Consider the following 20,022-nt stretch of genomic DNA (forward strand, 5'->3'; position numbering starts at 1 on the left):
CGCCCAGGAGGGCCCCCTCCCCACCAGCTCCCCACAACCCCCACCAGCCACCTCCAGAGAGTTTACTACAAAAATAAAAGAACAGAAAGGAGTGTGAGCTGTGGGGGAAGCCCGGCGTCGTGGATGACAGTGGGGGGCTCGGGTGGGAGCGGGGGATCACCTGGGGAGTCACTGTTGAAGGACAGGAAGGAAGAAGTGGAGAAAGGCAGACCCAGGAAGGTAATGCCAGTCAGTCACAGAGCGAGAGGGTTCCAGAAAACACTCCAGGGCCCCCCACCCCATCCTCACACACGTAGCTCTCCTTAGATAATATATATTAAAAAATAAACCTCCAATTCAGGGTATAAAAACATAGCAAAGGCACTTGGGGGTGGGGAACGGAGGAGTGCCCTCCCCAGGCACTACAGAGATGGCCTGGATAATGGGGGGGGGTCACTGCGATTCCCCCCCCCGGAATGAAGCCCTGAGTCCCCCAAGCAGGAGGGAGAGAAGGCCGATGGGAGGTTGGGGGGGGGAGGCGGTGATCCCAGCTGGGCCCCCCCCCCCAGGCACAGCCCCCCCGCCCCCCAGCTCCCTCTCCTCAGGCCCTTGGGGTTGGAGATGCTGCGGCAGCTGTGCGGTGGCGGCGGGTGGCCCTCAGTCTTGCGAAAGGCCTGGGGGATGTGGGAGAAGGGAGATGGGGAGAGATGAAGAGAGGCAGGGAAAAGGGGGAGAGAGGGTGGAGAAGCAGGGCCGGGGAGATGGAGGAGGGGAGGAGGAAGATGGGCAGAGCAAACACAGAGGAGCCCAAAAAGGAGAACCACCAGAGCCAGGAGGTGGAGCGGGGAGAGGCAGGGAGCCAGCAGGAGGGGGCTATGGAGAAGGGAGCCCCTGAGATGCCCACTGCGGTCCCTCCCCTCGGGGCAGAGCTGCAAGCCCTCTGGGTCTCCACTCACCTGCGTGGGGCAGGGGGCCTCAGGTACAGCCAGGCTGGGGGGCGGTGTTCTCCCCAAGCTGAGACAGGAGGAGGCGCAGGCGACAAAATTCTTCCTCCACCTCCTGGATGGAGAGGCTTCAATGAGAGGGGTCCCTCCACCGAGTCAGCCCCATCCTCCCCCGCCCTGCCCCTCTCCCCAGGCCCCCACCTCCAGCTGCTTCAGGGTCTCCTCCAGGCTGAGCAGCTTCTCCCGAATCTCCTGGGTCTGGGTCGGGCTCTGGGAGCCGCCCCCTGGGACCCCATCCCCATCACGGGGAGGTCCCGCCCCGCTGTCTTCCTCCGAGGGAAACAGGAGCTGCTTCAGGGACAGCACTGGCAGGGGCAAGGGGACAGAGTCAGAAGCGGGGCTGGGGGATGCGAAGGGGGTGCAGAGGAGAGGCAGGGAGGGGACACGGAGAATGGAGGGCATCCAGGGAGAGGTCGAACCGGAAGTCAAGGGAGGGACAGAGGCTACAGCAGAGGGGCTTGGGGCCACCGAGGGTGGTGGCGCAGGCCTGGAGCGCACTGGGCCTGGACAGGAGACAGGCTGGAAAGATGGGCTAGTGGCAGCCCCGCACGGACGGCGCCGGCCTACCTTTCTCAAGGGCCTTGGCCGCGAGCTGGCCCTCGGGGCCGGGCCTGCAGTAGGGCAGGAGGGTGCTGAGGATTCTCTCGGTCCGGCCTGGGGAGGGGAGGAAGAAGCGGGGGCGGGCGGTGCTCAGTTCCTGCCGGGCCTCCTCGGGACACCTTGCCCCCCACCCCGACTACGTGTCCCCACAAAGGCTCACTGTCCACTGGGGGCATCTCTCGGCCAGCACCGTTGCCGTTCTCCGAGCTGCTGAGCAGGGGTTCTCGGGTGCTGCGGGGAGAAGTACTGGGTGACCCCATGGCCCTGGCCCTCGGGGGCAGCAGGGAGACAGCAGGAGGTGGGGGGGGTTCAGACACAGAAGTCGAGGCTGGGAGATGGAGACAGAGGGGCCTGGACAGGGGCCAGACTGGCTGTGGTGGTGGCACACACCTGTACGTACACATACACACACACACACACACACACACACACACACAGCCGGAGCTCAAGTTCTGGAGACACAAAGTCATCTCCCCTGGCTCCTCAGCCCTCCAGTGTCCCCCTCACCTGCTTGGGCTGGGCCGGGATTTGGGGCGAGAGGCGGGAGCGGGGACCTTCAAGGATCCAGCAGTCTCAGTGATGAGGGAACACCAGCTGGGGAGACAGGTCAGCCCCCACCCCGGGGCAGGCAGTCAAAGCCCCCCAGATCCTGTGCCGGGGCTTCCCAACCCCCCCAGCCTGGGCCACCTCTTCCACCCGAGCTTAGAACCCAGACCCCCCTCACTTCTTCCGTTCTGACACGGTCTGGGCCACCAGTTCGTATATCTGGGCCTCCTGGTCCCACGTGAAAAGGACATAGAAGGCTTTGTGATCTGCAGGAGGAAGAGGGGGTTCAGGGCCAGGGTCACCCCGATGTGCACCTCCCCTGAGCTTGGGCTAGAGGCGGGGGACTTAGGCTCCCCCAGCTCACGCCCATCCCTCTGGTGCCTCCTCCCAGGGCCTCCCTCTCACACCCCCTCATCCATCAGGCAGCAAGTCCCCAGTCTGGCTCTCCCCACAAAACCCCTGGAGCTGCTGGTACACATGTGCAAACCCCTCCTCGCTGGGCTCCAGCCTCCACCCCTGCTCCCCTACAGTCCCTGCAGCGGGCGTCTTCGAACGCTGATCAGAGCTGGCAGCTCCTGTGTGCAAACCCCTGGGGAGCTGCCCGGGTCCCCTCCTAAGGCCCACAGCGCTCCTGGCCCCCGGCCACGCCCAGCTCCGGGGGGAGGGGGGCCCTCGCGGTTTCCCCTTCCTGGGCCTCTGCCGTGGCCTCCCTGGGGGGCCAGCACGCGCTCCCCAGCTCTTTCAGAGGCCCCCCCCATCCTGCGGGCAGGGGCCTCACCGGTGGCCACCTCGCGGGTGATGGCGGAGGTGAGCCGCAGCACGGGCCGCAGCATGGTCTTGCCGTCGGGCGTGGGCGTCAGCGTCCGGCTGTGGGACTTGAGCAGCAGCCGTTCGTCCTGGCGCTGGAGTAGCAGCAGCAGGTCGTCCAGCAGCAGCACGTGGACCTCTGTGGGGCGAGGCCCAGGCTTCAGCAGTGCCCCTCCGGACCCCCCCACCCCCCGGCCCCGCTCACCGCCCCCGCGCTCACCTACAGCCTTGTCCCTCGTCACCCGCCACGTCAGCGGGCCCTCGTGCACCAGCTTCTTCTTGGTGATGTCCAGGTTCTGGAGGCAGGAAGGCGTCACGGTCGGCGCCAGGGCAGGGGAGGGCGGGGAGGACCACGGGGCTGGGACGGTGGGCCAGGCTCAGGACGAGCAAGCCGCTGGGACCGAGGAGGGGTTCCGAGCAGGGGGTGGCTTTCACTCCTGGGGCGCATCAGCACAGAGTCCTGGGGGCAGGAGGGGCAGGGCTGGCCGAGGGCAGGGGAAGGCCAGGGAGAAGCGGGGAGGTCAGGGCAGGCAGGGCCACCTTGAACTCGCTCAGCATAGGGTCACTGCTCTGCCGCAGGTGGGACAAGTCCAGGCGCTTCTGATAATCCTTGAGCCGCTGGGGCAGGGAAGGGAGAGTCACAGGGATGACCCAGGGGCTGCGGCTGACCCACAGTGACCCCGAAGGGACAAGCCGAGGGCCAGGCCCGACCTCCAGAGAAGGGGCCCCGAGGCAGACAAGAGAAAGGCCCTCCCAGGCACCCCCCCACGGACGCCCCCTCCCTGTGGGCCCACGGCCACGGCCAGGCTCACCAGCAGGTCCTCCATGTCGCGCACAGCTTGGTTAACATGGTGCAGAATTTCCCGGCAGCACTCAGCTGCCCGTTCCACTTTCTCCCGTTCCGCCGGCTCTTCTGTGGCAAAGGAGAGACGAGCCCCGGTGAACCCCGAGCCTGAAGCTCCCGGCCCCCCGCCCCGCCGCGGTGAGACAGGAGAGCCGGGGCCCTGTGGCGTGGGGCCTGGCCCTCTGGCACCTGTGTTCTGCCCAATGCTCTGCAGGAGCAGGGGATACTTGGTCAGACGCTGCATCTCCGTGGGGATCATATCCTTCAGCTGCAGGCGACGGCACCTTGGGCGGCTCTCGGCCTCCTAGGGGCAGAGTGGCGCTGAGGTGGCCCGTACCGGGGGGCGCCTCGGGGACTGCGACACCAGCCCCCTCCCCCCTGGGACCCTGGCTTCCCCCTCACCTGCACAAAGGCACAGAACCGAGGCTCCTTGCGCTGCTTGGCTTTGAGCTGCTCTAAGGCAAACGACTGGCGGCTGCAGAAGCGGGAGGAGATTTTCTGGAACCAGTTGCCTTCGGGACCATCAAACTACAGTGAGATTCAGGCCAGGGAGGGTGTCTCAGGTGGGATTGGGAAGAGCAGGGCCTCACGAGGGAACAGCAGCCTCGACAGGAGGACAGGGTGAGGGGCCCCGACCCCTGGGTCTTGATGGGATTCCAGGTCCCTGGCTGGGAGGAGGGGACCCCAGAGGGGCAGGGGCTGGGCGCCCTCACCCGGGCCAGCAGCACATCTCCGATCTCCTCAATGAGGTAGCCACTATCCTGCCTCCGCTTCATCAGCCGATCAAGGAACAGGGCTGTTGAGAGCGGTGAGGGAAGGGGGCGCTCTGTCAGGGCCTGAGAGGTGGTATGTAGAGCCGATGGCGGGGGGGGGAGTTGTGGAGGTCGGGCTGCAAGTGTCTAATCCTTGGGGCCAATGGGCTGTCCCCCCCAACCCCCGCCCATGCCGTGCGCTTGTTGATGTGCCCCCTGGAATGTGAGCTCTGGGGGTGTGGGGTTGCCCCCAGGGCTAGAAAAGAAGCTGCCCGTGGTAGGCACTCAAGGAGAATGTGCTAGACTCCGGGTCTAGCCGCAAAGGCCTCGAGGAGGGAGCCGGTGGTGGGGCGCACAGTGGGCCATGGCCCTGCACTCACAATGCACCTCGATGAGCTCGTCCAGGCTGGGAAAGATGTTCTGTAGCTCCTCCTGAGAGAAGAAGCCCCCTTCCGCCATGGGCTGGTAGAAGAGGTCATGCAGCACCCGGAGCATGCGCACGTGGGCGGCCTCTGTCACCAGCAGCTCTGTGGGGCCACCGAGCAGGAAGCATGGTTGGGGAGGGTGCAAAGGATGGGGTGCAGTCTCAGAGGCAGGCTCGGGGTGGGGGACAGGGGTGACTCTCTCTGGATGGAATCGTTTGCCCCTGAAATAGCCACCGAAGATTCCTGATCCTGAAAAAGCCCGTTTCCTTTGGCTGCGGCAGCAGCCAGCCGGGGTGACCAATGGTCCCCTGTGCCTGGCACTGATGCCTTTCCCAGAACATGGGATTTTCAGGGCTACACCTGGGAAAGTTCCAGGCGAACTGGGATGAGTTGGTCACACCACCACCAGCAAGCGCCCCCACCCCCGCCGGAGCTGTGTTTGGCGTCCAGGAAGTCTCTTGGCCTTGGTTTCTGGAACAATGATAACCCTTTACACACACGTTGATAGCCTTGGATCCAGGGACCCCCCCAGAGGGAGCATGCCTGGGTTTCAGGGGTCCCAGGAGTCCCTGGACACTAAACGCACAATCCTGTGTTAGGAATATTCTTCTGACGAAAGAAATGGCTGTGCTGTCTGCTACGGTAGCCACTAGCCACGTACAGGCCTTCAGATTTTAACTGAAATACAAAATTCCATTGCCAGTTGTACCTGTCACATTTCAAGTGCTCAACGGCCATTACGTGGCTGGTGGTAACCATGTTGGACAGCGCAGATGCTGCGTGTTTTCATTATTCCAGAAAATTCTATCAGATAGCACTGCTTTATGTTTTGCTCATATCCTTAGAAGGATCTGTGACACAAAAAGTATTCCCCTACTGCCCTAAAAATTCCAAATGAGTACCCTTACTATTAAGCAACTTGTAAATAAACTTCCAAACCAGAGCTTCCAAAGAAGTGTTCTATTTTGCCAAACACCCTCCCCACACCCAGTTCGAAATCAGAGAAAAGAATCAAGACAGAAACGATACTTCCATCACCTCCCTGCCCAGAAGCGAGCACTGATAATATATTGATTATCTTCCAAAACGTGTCCCCCTGGGACCCTTTCTGCCCCTGAATGGTTAAGATCATGGTAAGAACAGTCACACTGGAAAAGTTCATACCCGGCCCCACAGCGAGCTGAACGCTTCACATGAATCACCTAAGCTCCGTGACAGTCTTTTGAGGTGTGAACTATTACTACCCAAATAAGAAAACAAAGATTTACTGGAGAAATACAACTTTATATAACCGTTCCTGCTCTTGCCAGCACTGCCCTGCGCTGGTGGGGGGGCGGGGGGCGGAACTCGCTGGAAATGTCACTTTGACAGCTGACAGCCACATTCCTGTCCCATGAGTGGCTGTTCTACAATTTACATAACAAATGGCCCTCGGTGGAAACAGGCCGCCTTCCAGCTCTGGGGGGATGGACAGCTCCATCTCTTTGCCAGAACCGGGTGGTGGGGTGGTGACCCCGGTACTCACCGCTGATGACCTCCTGCCGCTTCACCTGGCTCTTGGGCAGGCTGTGCAGGGTGCCAAGGGGGACGAGCTCCCGCCAGCCAGGGGGCTCTTCTGGTTCCAGCTCTAGTCCTGACCGTCCTGGGTCCCCTTCATCTCCGGGCTCAGGGCTGTGAGACAGAGGCCTTGTTAGGGCCCCAGCTTGGGGAATCCCAGGGAGACTTCCACTGCTAGTGTCTAACACCCCACCCCCCACCCCACCCCGTGGCCTTGGCATTCGACGCCTCCAAAGTAGCCCATGCTGCAGAGCAGCCCCCAAATCTCTAGAAAGAAGAGTCCCACCCGTCTCCTGTGACCTCAGTGACCTGAGCGGCCAATACCCAATTCTCTGTAACTCTGGCAACGACCCCTCCCCCACCATCCTCCTGACTCTCCAGGCTGCCTCAGTAGATGTGGGAGGAATGACCTACGTGGCTCGTCGGGCAGGGCCAAGCACGGCCGTGGCAGAGCTGGGGTCCATGTCCACGTCACTCCGGGAGCGGCCCCCACCCCGGCCCTTAGCCCCGAGGCTGCCCCGGGAAGGCCGGCGGCGGTCACTCACCCGCAGGCTCTCCGAGCGCCCCAGACGCCCCGATAGCCTGGACCCCGAGGCCAAGGACAGAGTCAGGCAGAGGCCAGGACAGAGACAGGGAGAGACCATGACAGGGACAGAGACAGGGAGAGACCAAGACAGGGACAGAGACAGGGAGAGACCAAGACAGGGACAGACGGGGAGAGACCAGGAGAGGGAGAGAGACAGGGAGAGACCAAGACAGGGACAGACGGGGACCCGGGTAGGGGAGACCAGGACAGATACCAAACATGCAACAGAAGAGAGGAGAGCGTCAGGAGCAGTGGGACTTGGGACTCTGGGGTGCCGGGGCAGTGGGGGTGGCCAGGAGGGACAGGGAAACTTGGTGGAGGTGGGGAGGGTAACCCAAGATGGAGCACAGGACCGACCCCTCCCTTCCCTGAGGCGAGGCGATGATGGGGGCAGAGCAGGGAGTGAGGGAGGGAAGGAGATTTCAATACTTAGCTCTTCTGCTGGGAGGGTGATGTCCCCACCCACCCCTTGCAGGGTGAAGGGGAGGGGGTGGCCCATGGGGAGAGGGGAGGGGCTGGGAGGAACGGGGGAGGGGCTAGCCCTCCCCCCACCCAGGGCCCGGGCACCCACCTCTTCCACCTTCTGGGGAGAGAGGGGCACAGGGTCAGAGGGGGACCCAAATGGAACCCAACTCACCTCCCCCACCCACCAAAGGGTCCCCAAAGCAGCGGCACAAGGACAGGCAGGGGGCAGAGCCTGCCCCCCAACTGTGAGGAGGACAGGGCCCCCAGGCTTGGAGCACAGAGGGCGGGGGACGGAGGGGGGGGCACTGGGAGGCAGGAGCAAGGCGCAGGGCAGTGGCTCAGAAGAGGGGAGGGGATGAAAATCTGAAGGGGTGGGGGAGGGGACAGGGGGAGCCCAGAGGCAGTGAGTGCGGGAGGGAGGAGGAAGGAAGGAGGAAGAGCGAAGGGGAGATGAGAAAAGAAAAAGTGGAGCGCGGACAGGAGAGGCCGAAGACGGGCAGAGGCAGGAGCCGGGTAGAGTGGAGACGGCTCGGGGACAGCAGGAGCGACCGGCAGCGCGAGCCCGCACGCGCCTCCCCAGCCTGAGAAGCCCCTTCCTGCACCCAGCGCCCCACCCCCGCCCACCCCTGGCCCCGGGCACCTCTCTGTGTCAGCGCCCTCCTCAGTGCTCTCCGGGGGCGCCAGGGGCTCCAGGCTGGCCGGGCCCTGCGGGGGCGCATCCCCCAGCTCTGGTGGGGCATCAACACCTGTGGGCGGCGGGGGAGAGCAAGGCAGGCTGCCGGGCCCTTGCGGCAAGACCCACACTCTGGGGGCCTCTACTTCCTCCCGTGGAATGGGGGGTGGGGGCTCAAGCCACCCAGGGGACGGCCGACACCAGCGGCTGCCCTGCACTTCGGTGGGGGACATGGCCACAGCAGCTGCGGCCGGTCGGGAGAGAAGCCACTGAACCAGGGCACACTGGGGCTCTGCGTGACGCCTCCACATCCATTCCTTCTCCCGACCCTAAGCCGGGACTTGCAGGAAGAGGTAGACCCCTTTTAGGAAGACTTGAGGCTCAGACAGGGCCTCCAGGATATAACCCGACTAAGCTGCCGAGCTGGGACTTGAACCCACGCCCGGCCAAGCAGTTGCCTCAGATTCAAGAGGCCGGAGCCTGAGGGGAAAGCCGTGGAACGGGTGAACTGAGGGAAGGGGGGGTGGTTTCTTTTCTTCTTTTTCTTTTTTAAGATTTACTTATTTCACAGAGAGAGAGTACAAGCAAGGGAGAGCGACAGGGAGAGGGAGAAGCAGGCTCCTGATGAGCAGCGAGCCCGATGCGGGGCTCGATCCCAGGACCCTGGGATCATGACCTGAGCCGAAGGCAGCCGCTTAACCAACTGAGTCACCCAGGCGCCCCCCCCCGGGGGGGGGTTTCTTAATAATACTGGTGACCAGGATCAGGGAGGGGCAAGCAGAGAACTGAGCGGTGGTCTCTCGGGCTGGGGTGGGGAGCCAAGAAACTCACCTGGTTCCTTGTCGGGGCTGTCTCCAGACAGAGGGTGCAGAGAAACTCCAGGGACATCCTGCCCAGGAGCCCCAACATTCCGGTCCCGGGAGGGCACCCCCAGGCCTCCCCTCCTTTCCATAAGGCCTGGCTTCTCAGCTGGGGAGACATCCAGGGAGCAGGGGGAAATGAGAGCCCAGCTCCTCTAATCCACAGCAGTCTGTACTCCAGCCCCATCCTCCCCAGGGCCCAGGAGCACCCCCCACCCCCTCCCCCAAGCCCCCAGCCAGCTTTAGGACCATTACCATCAGCCTCGACTTTGAGGTGTCGGAAATCGGCGGCTGAAACGAGAGATGGGACCATGAGGCGGGGGCGGTGTGGGGAAGCCGGGGCGGGCAGCGGCCGGGCACCTCACCCTGAGGCTCTCCCCGGTTCCAGCGGGCGGCGTCCAGGAAGATGCTCAGGCCTTTCTTGGTCTTGGTTGGCTCATCTGACCGCCGATTCCCCATCATCTGAGGGAAGTAAGGAGAGTGGAGAAGGGGCTATGCATCTCTGAGACCCCAAGAAAGCAGAATCAGACCCCATGAGCCCCGAATCACGGGGCTCCCCAGGGGCCTCTGGGGGAGGGAGGGGCCAGGTTTGGGCGCTCAAGGGAAAAGCACCTTTTTTCGGAAAAAATTCCTCCCCGACTTCTTGTCTCCACTCTTGGTCCGCACCCCAAGGTGGCGCATGTACAGGCTGATGGCGCTGACCACAGCGGCACTATGGGGAGGGGACGGTGAGGGCCCCAACGTGTGCACAGATGCACACACACGCCCATGGCCACGGGGACACTGCTGTCCCCAAGCCGTCCCCTCCGCATTCGCTTCCGACCCCAACCCCACAACTGCTTCCGGCTGAGTGTCTGAGGAAGGGGGAGGGGGTCCAGAGGACAGTGCCAGGCCCCTGATCCCCGGTCCTCCTCCCTGGGGCCCAGGGGACTAAATGCCTCTCCCGCCACCCCCTCTGCTTCCGTCATCACCTCTTTTCCTCATCGGTAGAGATGGTGGGTCTGCAAAAAGAAGAAAGGAGTTTTCGACAGACTTGCTAAGCCTGGCTCCCTGTCTACCCAGCACAGAGGTCCGGAGTGCTGTCCCCTTAGAAGCGGGCACAGGAGAGAGAGGAGAGGCGGAGAGGGAGAGGGCCAAGGCTACAGGGGTGGAAGGCGGCAGCGGGAGGAATGTCACTTGTGAGCCCAGAGCCGCAAGGACAGGACCCAATTCGCCAGGCCCGAACACAAGACCATGGAAAGCCCTGGAAACTGGGCGGGTGCCCCAAAGTTGAGAAGGAGACAACACAAAACCAGATGAATCACAAACGGCAGGGCTGGGGAACCCAGAAGTCAGGGGAAGAGCCCAAAGGGTAAGAAATGAACCCTGAAGCTGCAGGGAACCCCCCCCCACCACTGCCCCCAGGCTGGGGAAGGGGAGGCCCCAACTCACTGCATCTCCTCCAGATGGGTCAGCAGCCGCTCGGCCAGGTGCCGCTCCCGGGCCTCGAAGCTGGCACGGTCCCGCCCAACCCAGGCCTCCAGCTGGGTCAGGTCGTGCTCCCAGGGCGTCATGCCCATGAGCCGCTTGGAGCGGAAGTCCTCCAGCAGCCGGCTGACGGCTGCCTGCTGGCTCTGCACCACCTCCTGCACAAACTGCCGCTGGACGTCCTCAGGGAGGAGGTCGGGCCGCGTGCGGTCTGCGGGGACACGGGCAGGGGGCTGGGGGCCGCTTCCACCCCCCCCTCGGGCTCCCGATGGCCACGCTGGGGGAAGGACGGGAGCAGGGGAGTGTGGCCTCCCAGCCTGGGGCTCCCCAGCCCCGGCCAGACACCTCTCCCTCACCCACAGTCCCCTTCCCCTCTCCTTACCAAGTTCAAAGGCGACAGTGGGAGGGACCGGCACCCGCAAGACCTGCTCGGGACAGAGAATGGAGTGAGGGGGAGGACCGGGCAGTGATGGGGTCACCAGACGGCAGCCCAGGTGCCCACCAGGAATGATGGGCTGAGGGGAGGGAGCCGTGGAGGGAGGGCCCAGCTGGCACCGAGTCCCCCCAGGACCAAGGAGTGGGGGAACCGGGACCCCTCGAAGGTGTCTCTCACCGCGGTCTTGTCCAGGAAGCTATGGTAGAAGTCAAGGAAGGCCTTCTTGGCCTCCTTGGGGCCCAGAGAAGCCAGCATGTCCGCGTGCAGGCAGCAGAGCTGGGGACACAGAGCGTCGCCTGTCCTCTCCCCCGCCAACCAAACCCCACTCTCCCTTGAAAAACCTGCAGCTCAAATCCTCTGCTAAGTGCTCCCTAGTCTCCACTACCTCCACACCCGGGCCCTGGCCTCTCTTGGGCTCCCTGGGGCCCCCGTGAGCATTTGCTAGTTTTCTATCCTGTGAAATGGCTGTGGTTTGGTTTCCTGCTATCTCCTGCTACACTGAGAAAGCTGGGCCTGGACCCGGTGCCGTTCTAAACCCTTGACTCACGTTAACCTGGTCAATCATGGGCACTGTCATTATCCCATTTTACAGGTGAGAAAACTGAGCTCAAGCGCAGGGCGCCTGGGTGGCTCAGATGGTTAAGTGTCTGCCTTCGGCTCAGGTCATGATCCCAGGGTCCTGGGATCAAGTCCCTCATCGGGCTCCCCCCTCTGCCTCTCTCTATCTCTTACGAATAAATAAAATCTTAAAAAGAAAGAAAAAGAAAAAAGAAGCTTGCCCCAGGTCACACAGCTAGTTAGTGGCAAAGTTGGGATTTAGAATCCAGGCAGCCTGTTCCCCTACAACCCATAGCCTAGAACTACCTACTGCAAGCAACCTGAGGATGTGTGTGAGAGAGACCAAGGTTCTGACTCGTCTGTGCCCCAGAGAGGCCCCGTGCACAGTGGGGGTTGGGTAAATAACCAGGTGGCCCAGCGGGGCTCACTCGTTCATTCACCACTCATTCCCTGAGCTCGCCTGTGCATCAGCCCCGTGCGGGGTGATGCTGGCAATGCGCTGCCAACTGCAGCCTGTCTTGGCTCCTGGGGTCTCTCGTCAGGCAAGGGACCTGGTCTGTATGCTAAGGACTCACCCCTCGGTAGGGGCAGGACTCTATTTCTCAACCAATCTCTGCATACCCCCAAACTCCACGACAAAACTCCATGAGAGGCCAACAGGACGCGGCCCAGGGGACCACAACTATCTCATGGCTGCTTCCCTAGCTGATGAGGTGAGGGGATTAGCAGGAGGCCAGATTCCAAACTCCAGGGGCCATCCGGGTCACCTCAGCCAAGCCCCTGGCCCTGGCTAGGCCTGTTTCCACATCTGTAAAAGGACACGGCAGTCAGCACCCTCCCTGGGCCGAGTTCCAAGAGCTCGACTTCTAGACACCTCAGGCTCAATCAAGTAAGGGGACCTCCTTGCCCAGACGGCCACAGCCTCCATTCACAGGGGAGGGGCAGCTACTTTTCTGGAGAGAAGGCACTTTCCCGATTTCCTGCCAATTTCTGAAGCTTCAGGGTCAGTCGATGCGCCCTTGCTTCTTGCAGCCCCCAGGCATCCCGCCCTGGCATTTCTATCGGTGCCTGGTTTCCGGAGGGCCCCCGCTACGCGTTTCCAGTCCAGTCCAGTGCTCTGGGCTACACCCTAACTGCAGCCTGTGCTGGGCCACACTGGGTCTTCTTGGGATGACAGCCTTGTCCACAGAGCGCCCCCCTCTAGCCCGTGCAGTGGCTTCTTTCTTCTTAAGTCACGCACTGGGCTCTCTAGACCCGGCACGCGCTTCCGGGCAGCACAGGTCGGCAACTGCGGGGGCCCGGGTATTTTTCTGCCTGGTATCTGTGGATCATGAATTAGGCTCGCTCTGCCTTATTGGGCTGCTTGTGGGTGTTTCTTGTTTCTGGGCCAGCTAGACCTAGGAAGGCTAGTGGCTTCCTCCCACGCCCTAGCCCTGAATGACAGACCGGTGGCACCTGCTGAGGCCACAGAGCAGGATTCCACTTCCAGGGTCAGCGGGAAAGGGTGCGGTCATGGATGGGGTGACACAGCCACAGGCAGGGAAGGAGGCTGGGAGGCATGGTCTCTGCTGGCTTCTGGGTTCTCTTGTTGTTCTCTGCGTGACCCTGCCGTGAGTACTCACCCCCCCCCCCCCTTGCACTGGCTCCTCACGGAGATTTCCACGCAGCACCTGCGATCTTGCCTGGGTCACATGGCTAGCTAGTGCTCTGGCTCTCTCTTTCTAGATCTTGTGCTGTGGGTTCTGGATCTGTTTTCCAGACCCTCCCAGCTTGTCTTCACTGGTCTATCTCACTGAGCACCGTGGCCTGTCCCGGCCCCACCCCTCCCTCTGCCCACACAGCCCTGCCCTCACCAGGGGTCCAGGTTCAAACTGCAGGGCGACGTGCTGCAAGAGCGCCATGAGGTGGGCAGGCCGCCGCTTCACCTGCTCCAGGCTCTGGAACTGGCTGTTTTGCTCCTCTGTGTTCTGCGGGTGGGGACGGGGGGGGGGGGGCGGTGAGACAGTGGGGAGCAGAGGAAGGGCTTTGGGCTTGACCCTTCCCCTCCCTGGCAGCAGAGTCTACGCCGTAACGGCGGTGGCCGGGGCCAGGGATGGTGGCTGAGATTTAACGTTAGAATGGCGGGTGATGAGGACAGGCACGGGAGGGAGTGGGGATCTGTGCTGTAATTAAGGGGGGCGGTGGTAAAACCCAGGGTTAGAGTGAAAAGGGTGGGAGTCTGTGCTATAATGAGGCGTCAAGAATGGGGTAGGAGGGGATGAGGGGGGTGGTACCCAGAACACAGAAAGAGGAATGGGCAGTGAGAGGAGGCAGGGGGCAGCACCCCATGATGGACCTAAGGTGGGAGGGGGACACTGAGGATGGAACTTGAGGGCTGGGGCCCAGGGAGCCTGGGACAGACGCTCCTCCCCACATCTCCCCTCACCGCCTCCAGCTCGTTCTCAAAATCCTCGTCCTCAGCCCCGATGATGCTGACTGGCACCAGGCCAGGCCGCGGTGGTCCTGGGGCCTGTGGAGGAGGAGGGATGGCTTCAGCTCGGGGTGCAATCCCAGCTCGCAGCCCTCCAGCCCCGTCCCCCCAGGCGCTCTCCACTCACCAGCCCGCGGGGGGTGTCCTCTGCCTCCATGGGCTCCACGGGGCTGGGTGGGAGGAGGGGCCACGGTTAGTGGGGGCAGGAGGCGGTGGCGCAGGGCGGTTACTCACAGAGTCCTGGCCCAGGTGCGAAGGTGCGTAAACAGCCTCCCCCCCCCAATCCCAGCCTCCTCCGCAGCTCAATGGGGCCTCTGTGTGGCGACAAAGAGCCCTTCAGAGGCCAGCCAGGGCGGGGAGCCTTGGAGGGGTGGGAGAAGCGGTGGAGGCCCAGGAGCCCGGGTCCATAAGAGAGCTGTGGCCATGAGAGCCTGTAATTTGGGGTCTCTAATGGAGGATGAGCTGGGGACTCCTGGGTCTGAGGGAGCAGGGGGCTGGGGGCAGGACTCCTGGGTCTAAAGGAGGAGGGGGCTGGGGGCCTGGGCTCCTGGGTCTGAGGGAGGAGGGAGTGGGAGTCTGGACTCTTGGGTCTGAGGGAGGAGGGGCTGGGGGCAGGACTCCTGGGTCTAAAGGAGGAGGGGGCTGGGGGCCTGGGCTCCTGGGTCTGAGGGAGGAGGGGCTGGGGGTCTGGATTCCTGGGTCTGAGAGAGGAGGGCTGGGGGCCTGGACCCCTGGGTCTGAGGGAGGAGGGGGCTGCAGGCTGGATCTTGGGTCTGAGGAAGAAGAGGCCGGGAGCCTAGACTCCTGGGTCTGAGGGAGGAGGGAGTGGGAGTCTGGACTCCTGGGTCTGAGGGAGGAGGGGCTGGGGGCAGGACACCTGGGTCTGAGGGAGGAGGGAGTGGGAGTCTGGACTCCTGGGTCTGAGGGAGGAGGGAGTGGGAGTCTGGACTCCTGGGTCTGAGGGAGGAGGGGCTGGGGGCCTGGACTCCTGGGTCTGAGGCAGGAGGGCTGGGGGCCTGGACCCCTGGGTCTGAGGGAGGAGGGCTGGGGGTCCTGGACCCCTGGGTCTGAGGGAGGAGGGTTGGGGGTCCTGGACTCCTGGGTCTGAGGCAGGAGGGCTGGGGGTCCTGGACCCCTGGGTCTGAGGGAGGAGGGTTGGGGGTCCTGGACCCCTGGGTCTGAGGGAGGAGGGTTGGGGGTCCTGGACCCCTGGGTCTGAGGGAGGAGGGTTGGGGGTCCTGGACTCCTGGGTCTGAGGGCCTGGACTCTGGGTCTGAGGGAGGACGGACTGGGAGTCTGGACCCTTGGGTTTGAGGCAGGAGGGCTGCGTGTCTGGACATCTTGTCTGAGGGAGGAGGGGCTGGGGGTCTGGCTCCTGGGTCTAAGAGAGGAGTGGGCTTGGAGGTTGGGTCTGAGGAAGGAGAGGTGGGGGGCCTGGACTCCTGGGTCTGAGGGACGAGGGCGCTGCAGGCTGGGTCCTAGGGAGGCAGGGCCTGGAGGCTAGCCGAGTTGGGAAGGTTAAAGGAAAGGTAGAAAGGAGGTAACTGGGGTGAGGGGGCTCTCCTAGACTGACAGGCTTGGGGCCGGATGTTTCCTCTGAACCCACCAGCCCCACTTCCTGTGACAGGAAATCTAAAGGCAAATCCCCCAACCCCCCAACTCTCTCCACATAAGAAAACAAAACCCTGAACCTCCTTCCCTAAACCCAGAAGTTGCTTTCCCTCGGGGACCTGGTATCTTCCCCCTCTTCCAATCCCAGAAAACAAGGCTAGGTCCTCAGCCAGCTCATCCCCGAGACGTGTCTGTCTTCCTTGCCCTGCATCCGGCCGTCCCGCTGGCTCTCCCTCCCCAGCCAGCTCTCTCCGGCGGGCTGTCCCTTGAATGTGCCTTAGGCCTTTGCCTCTCCTCTCTCTGTCTTCTTCCCTCTCTCCCTCCCTTCAGACCTGTCCCACTTTCCCACCAGCTCTGCCTCCCCTCCCCCTCAGCCACCTCGCCCTAACCCTGCTTCTGTCGCTGTCCTTCCCCTCTGTCAGTGTCTCTGTCTTCCCACATCTGGTTCTGCGGCCACCTCTGAGTCCTCTCGAGTCACTGTGCCATGTGCTGTCCCTCCTCTCTCTCTCTCTCTCTCTCCCATCTCTTGCTGGCTCTCCCATCTTGTCTCCCTTAGAGTCTCCGCTTCCCCCTGCGTCTTCCCACCACCATCTTCTGTGTGTTTAATTAGTCTGGCTAATGCCGTGAGAGCTCGTGTCAGGCGGGAAGAAGCTGTGGAGATGGGGTGGGGGGCCCCTCCCACAACCCAAAGCTATTTATAACCCTGGACGCCTGAGACTCACCCTTTTGCCTCCTCCACAGGCCTCCTCCCTAGCACTCAGTAAACGGTGGCTATGATTTTGATTATGATCATGAAACAATGATGCTTTCTGGAGTGTCCCTGTGCCATCCCATGGGTTCCCCAGAGCACACGACATTTTTATTCTCTTCCATAGAACGTCTCTGTCCAACTTCAAGCTTAGGTAATTTAAGATTTGAGTACTGTTAAATCTTCACGTAAATAAACTTGCAAACCGACGCCAAAAAAAAAAAAAAGTGATTATTTATTACAAAAGCTAAACTTACCTAGCACTTACAGTGTGCTAGGCATTGCTCCAAGGGCTTCACATCTGAACTCACTTAACGCTCACAACCACAAGCACCTCATGCGATTAGTATTCCCGTTCGAGATGGAAAACCTTCACCAGGCCACCAGCTGCAACTTCTGGGTTGGAAAACATGACTGCGCACATGGAAGGTCCATGCTCACCCCACTTGGGGGGGGTTCAACAGAGGCAGGGAGATTCCAAAAAGTGCAAAGGAGAGGACACACGGTATGTGAGCAAATGCTCAGTGCCAGGCAGGCCCCAATCATGCACCTGATACATGTTATCTCCTTCACTCCTCATCACGGAAATTGAAACAATAGCTAACATTTAATACATGCTATTAAGTATATAGCATGCATAACATTACTGCTTTATAGGTATTAACTCATTTAATCCTCTAAATGACTCCTGGAGGTCAGTTTTATAACTACCTTCATTTTTCGGAAGAGGAAACTGAAGCACAGCTCATAAGAGACAGAGCCAGGATTCAGACCCAAGCAGTCTGGCTCCAGAGTTTATGCATTTAACTATCAGAATGTGCTGCTTCAGAGCATGGCGAACCCCCACCCCAACCTTAGGAAACTAAAATCTGAACCAAAGTTGGTGTCTGGGAAAGGCAGGGGTATGTGCGCACTGTGACTTGGGCAGGAGTGCGGGTTGCTGCTCAGGCTGCTCCACAGAGGCTTAGGGCTCAAGAAAGCATTCTGGAAGGGAAGGTGGGGGGTTGGCTGCTTAGGAGATAGACGGTGAGGGGGTACCACAAAGGGTAATCACACGCTGAAACTGTCAGATGGATCTGTAGGCAACTGAAAAGGCCTACGGCCCAGCAGAGGGGATACTGTGTGCATGGGACTGGGGGTGGCGGTGGTGAGGGAAGGTTTAGGTTCTGAGAGGCGAGGGTCCTAGAGCAAAGCAGGCACCAGTCGGGGACTACATGGGCGCCTGGATTCTATGCAAGGTTCGGGGTCTATAAGACACTGAGTGGACGTCCCTGGTGCCCAAGAACCTCCGGGAGCCTTAAAGAACTTAAAATACAGAGTAGTCAAGGTAAGTCCACGAGGGGCCCTTGGAATGTATAAGGCTCCAGATTCTATTCTATTGGTAAGTTCAAACAGGTGGATCTACTCGGAGCTCAGAAGCACACCGGGTCATGATTCCATATGTAAAGCAGCCAGTCTGCGGGACCTGTGGAGACTTAAAAGGGGAGCAGAATTCTACAAGAGCATGTGGTGGTCCCAAGACCCAGGATCTACAGGGCCCAGGATTCTAGGGGGTGCTAGTGACCGATGGGGACCCCACATCTATAAGAAGCCGAGTTTCCGTGGCGGGTGGGGCTAGCAGGAAGCTGGTGGGTCTATAGGCCCTTGTAATTTATACGAAACGTGGCGCATCTACACCAGCCCCAAATCCTAGGTGGGACGTGGCGGGTCTACACGGGCCCCAAATCCTACTACACGGGACGTGGCGGTGCGCACGGCCAGGAATGATGGGGCGATCCTGCGGAGTCAGGGTCTGACGCCCGCCGGGGGCAGCATCCCTCACCTGCTCCTGGTCGTAGGAGAATCCACCGCAGCCGCCAGAATCGAAGCCTCTGCGCGCCGGCTCCCGGGGTCCCCCACCCCCGCCTCCGAGTCGCTCTAGCTGCCCCAGCGTCTACCTTTGCTTCCAGCTCCACTCCTCCCGCCAGCCGCTCTAGCTTAGCGGCTGCCTGGTTCTTGACCGAGCGACTCTACTTCTCCCGCCGGCCACTCTAGCTCTCCACTGCGCCACGCTGGCCAGAAAGGGCCGCTCTGGCCTGCCTTGGAGGTCTGGCGTTTCCGTATCTCGACTGCCCTTGTCACTCTACTGTGCCCCGCCCCCCGCCCCCGCCCCCCAGCCTCACTAGAGAGTGGTTCCAGCCCCCCAGCCCAGGGCTCAATCCGACATCTCCGACTCGCCCCTGGCCCTTAGTCTCCGGCCTGGGTTCCCCACCCTATCTTGGCTTTCCTAACTCCGGAAACAGCTGAATTTCCAAGGCGTACACTAATTTTCCCGGCACCCCCACCGCCCCGGCCGCACACTTTGTGCTGGGACTGTAAAGCAAAACTCCTGGGTTCCAGCGTACCTTTCCCGCTGACAAGCCGTGTAACCTGGAAAAAGTGTTTCTTTCCGAGCCTCAGTCTTCCCACCTGTACAATGGGGGAAGATCTCCAGTTCTGTCCCCTACAACCCATCTCTCAGGGTATAATTAATGGCCCAGAAAAAGAGCTTTCCAAAAAATGCTTTCAAGCGCGCTCTGCAACTTCCAGCTTCACGGCGGCCTACGGCGTGGTTATTGACGTTTTTCTTTTTCGGTGGCCCTAAAGCATGTGGGGTTGAAGGACGGTGCTTGAAAGCACCTGCAAGTTCAAATCCCAACTCCACTCGGTCTCACGGTGTGTGTCCCCTGGGACGAGTCGGTTCCGCTCCCTGAGCCTCAGTTTCCCCACCCGTACAATGGGAGTGATCATCCGTCCTCCGCTGGACAGTTGGGAGGCCTTGACCCCGGCCTCGCACCCCTCATCCCCACTTACTGGGCACTCGGCAGGTATTAGTTCTCCTCTCTTTGCCCCCTTTGACAGATGGGAAAACTGAGGCCCGGGGAGGGGCGTCCACTGGCTCTGAAGCCCCTGCAACGCCGGCAGCGCCCCCGCCCTCTCCCTCCTCCTCCTCACTTCCCCTGGCAGCCGAGGGGCGGGAGGCCGGGCGGGGCCAGGGACAGTGTACCTGGAGTCCGCGCGGGGAGGTGACCGGCGGGGCGCCCGAGGTCGGGCTCGGCGATCCCGGGCCCTGCGTCCCGGCTCCCGCTTCCTGGCTCTGGCGGGGCAGGAAGTTGGGGCGTTTTTCCGGAGGCCCCCGCCCCGCCGCCCCTCCCCGCTTCCTGCCCGCGCCCCGCGCCCGCCCGGCACCTCCGCTTCCTTCCCCTTCTCGCCGCCCGCCCGGCCCCTCCTTTCTCTGCTTGGCGGGGGACCCGCGGCCCCGGCCCCGCCCCGGCCCCGCCCGGCTCCTCCCGGCTTTGTCCGTCTGTCAGCCGACCGCGGGCTCCACGTTTCTCGCCTCTGCCGGGTGTCCGCCATCGCCTCCCCGGCGGGGTGGGCTCGCCACAGCCTCCCCTGCTTTCCGTCTGGGTGTCTTGGTCTTCCTCTCTTTCTTTGCCTCGCTGTGCGTGTTTCTGTCCGCGTCCCTCTCTGTCCGCCCCTCTGTCGTCGCTCCTTTCTCCGTGGGGGGTCTTTTCCTCCCGCTCCCGGGCCCCTGCTTCTCCGCGCTGTCCCTCCCCTCTGTCGCATCTCTTGTCTTCCCCTCTCCGGGTCTCTGTATCTTTCTGCATGGCCACCT

General features: G+C 61.9%; 1 protein-coding gene across 6 annotated transcripts; it reads right to left on the bottom strand.

The window, feature by feature from the left end:
• Positions 1 to 565: 565 nt before the first annotated feature.
• Positions 566 to 19,529, bottom strand: ARHGEF1 (Rho guanine nucleotide exchange factor 1). 6 transcript variants are annotated; one of them, XM_088027628.1, is made up of 32 exons: positions 19,414 to 19,529; positions 18,773 to 18,836; positions 14,157 to 14,199; positions 13,985 to 14,068; positions 13,413 to 13,526; positions 11,179 to 11,277; positions 10,948 to 10,990; positions 10,530 to 10,776; positions 10,070 to 10,099; positions 9,711 to 9,810; positions 9,464 to 9,560; positions 9,354 to 9,389; positions 9,070 to 9,207; positions 8,206 to 8,311; positions 7,672 to 7,683; positions 6,929 to 7,096; positions 6,483 to 6,628; positions 4,913 to 5,059; positions 4,494 to 4,576; positions 4,183 to 4,308; positions 3,970 to 4,084; positions 3,749 to 3,849; positions 3,477 to 3,554; positions 3,157 to 3,232; positions 2,908 to 3,075; positions 2,308 to 2,395; positions 2,091 to 2,177; positions 1,744 to 1,814; positions 1,551 to 1,637; positions 1,125 to 1,288; positions 936 to 1,038; positions 566 to 653 (listed from the first exon to the last, which is right to left on the bottom strand). In XM_088027628.1, exons 3-31 carry the CDS (start codon positions 14,184 to 14,186, stop codon positions 955 to 957), a joined length of 2,925 nt encoding a protein of 974 aa, XP_087883754.1. In that variant the 5' UTR covers positions 14,187 to 14,199; positions 18,773 to 18,836; positions 19,414 to 19,529; the 3' UTR covers positions 566 to 653; positions 936 to 954. The 6 variants fall into 6 exon arrangements, with proteins under 6 accessions (XP_087883754.1, XP_027943771.1, XP_027943766.1 ...); XM_028087970.2 differs by lacking the exon at positions 18,773 to 18,836; XM_028087965.2 differs by lacking the exons at positions 18,773 to 18,836; positions 19,414 to 19,529 and adding an exon at positions 18,211 to 18,317.
• Between the last annotated feature and the right edge of the window lie 493 nt (positions 19,530 to 20,022).

Source organism: Eumetopias jubatus, unplaced genomic scaffold (assembly GCF_037043125.1).
Source record: "Eumetopias jubatus isolate StellerSeaLion01/CBP00866 unplaced genomic scaffold, mEumJub1_p1.0 scaffold_10, whole genome shotgun sequence".
Lineage (NCBI taxonomy): Eukaryota > Metazoa > Chordata > Mammalia > Carnivora > Otariidae > Eumetopias > Eumetopias jubatus.

Bases quoted from the DNA above. Each gene is read 5' to 3' on its own strand.
- ARHGEF1 (XM_028087970.2), bottom strand. From the start codon at position 14,186: ATGGAGGCAGAGGACACCCCCCGCGGGCTG. The intron at 4,577-4,912 runs GTGAGTGCAGGG...CGCTCTCAACAG, and splicing joins CGAGCTCATCGAGGTGCATT to CCCTGTTCCTTGATCGGCTG. The intron at 3,555-3,748 runs GTGAGCCTGGCC...TCCCTGCCCCAG, and splicing joins GCGACATGGAGGACCTGCTG to CGGCTCAAGGATTATCAGAA.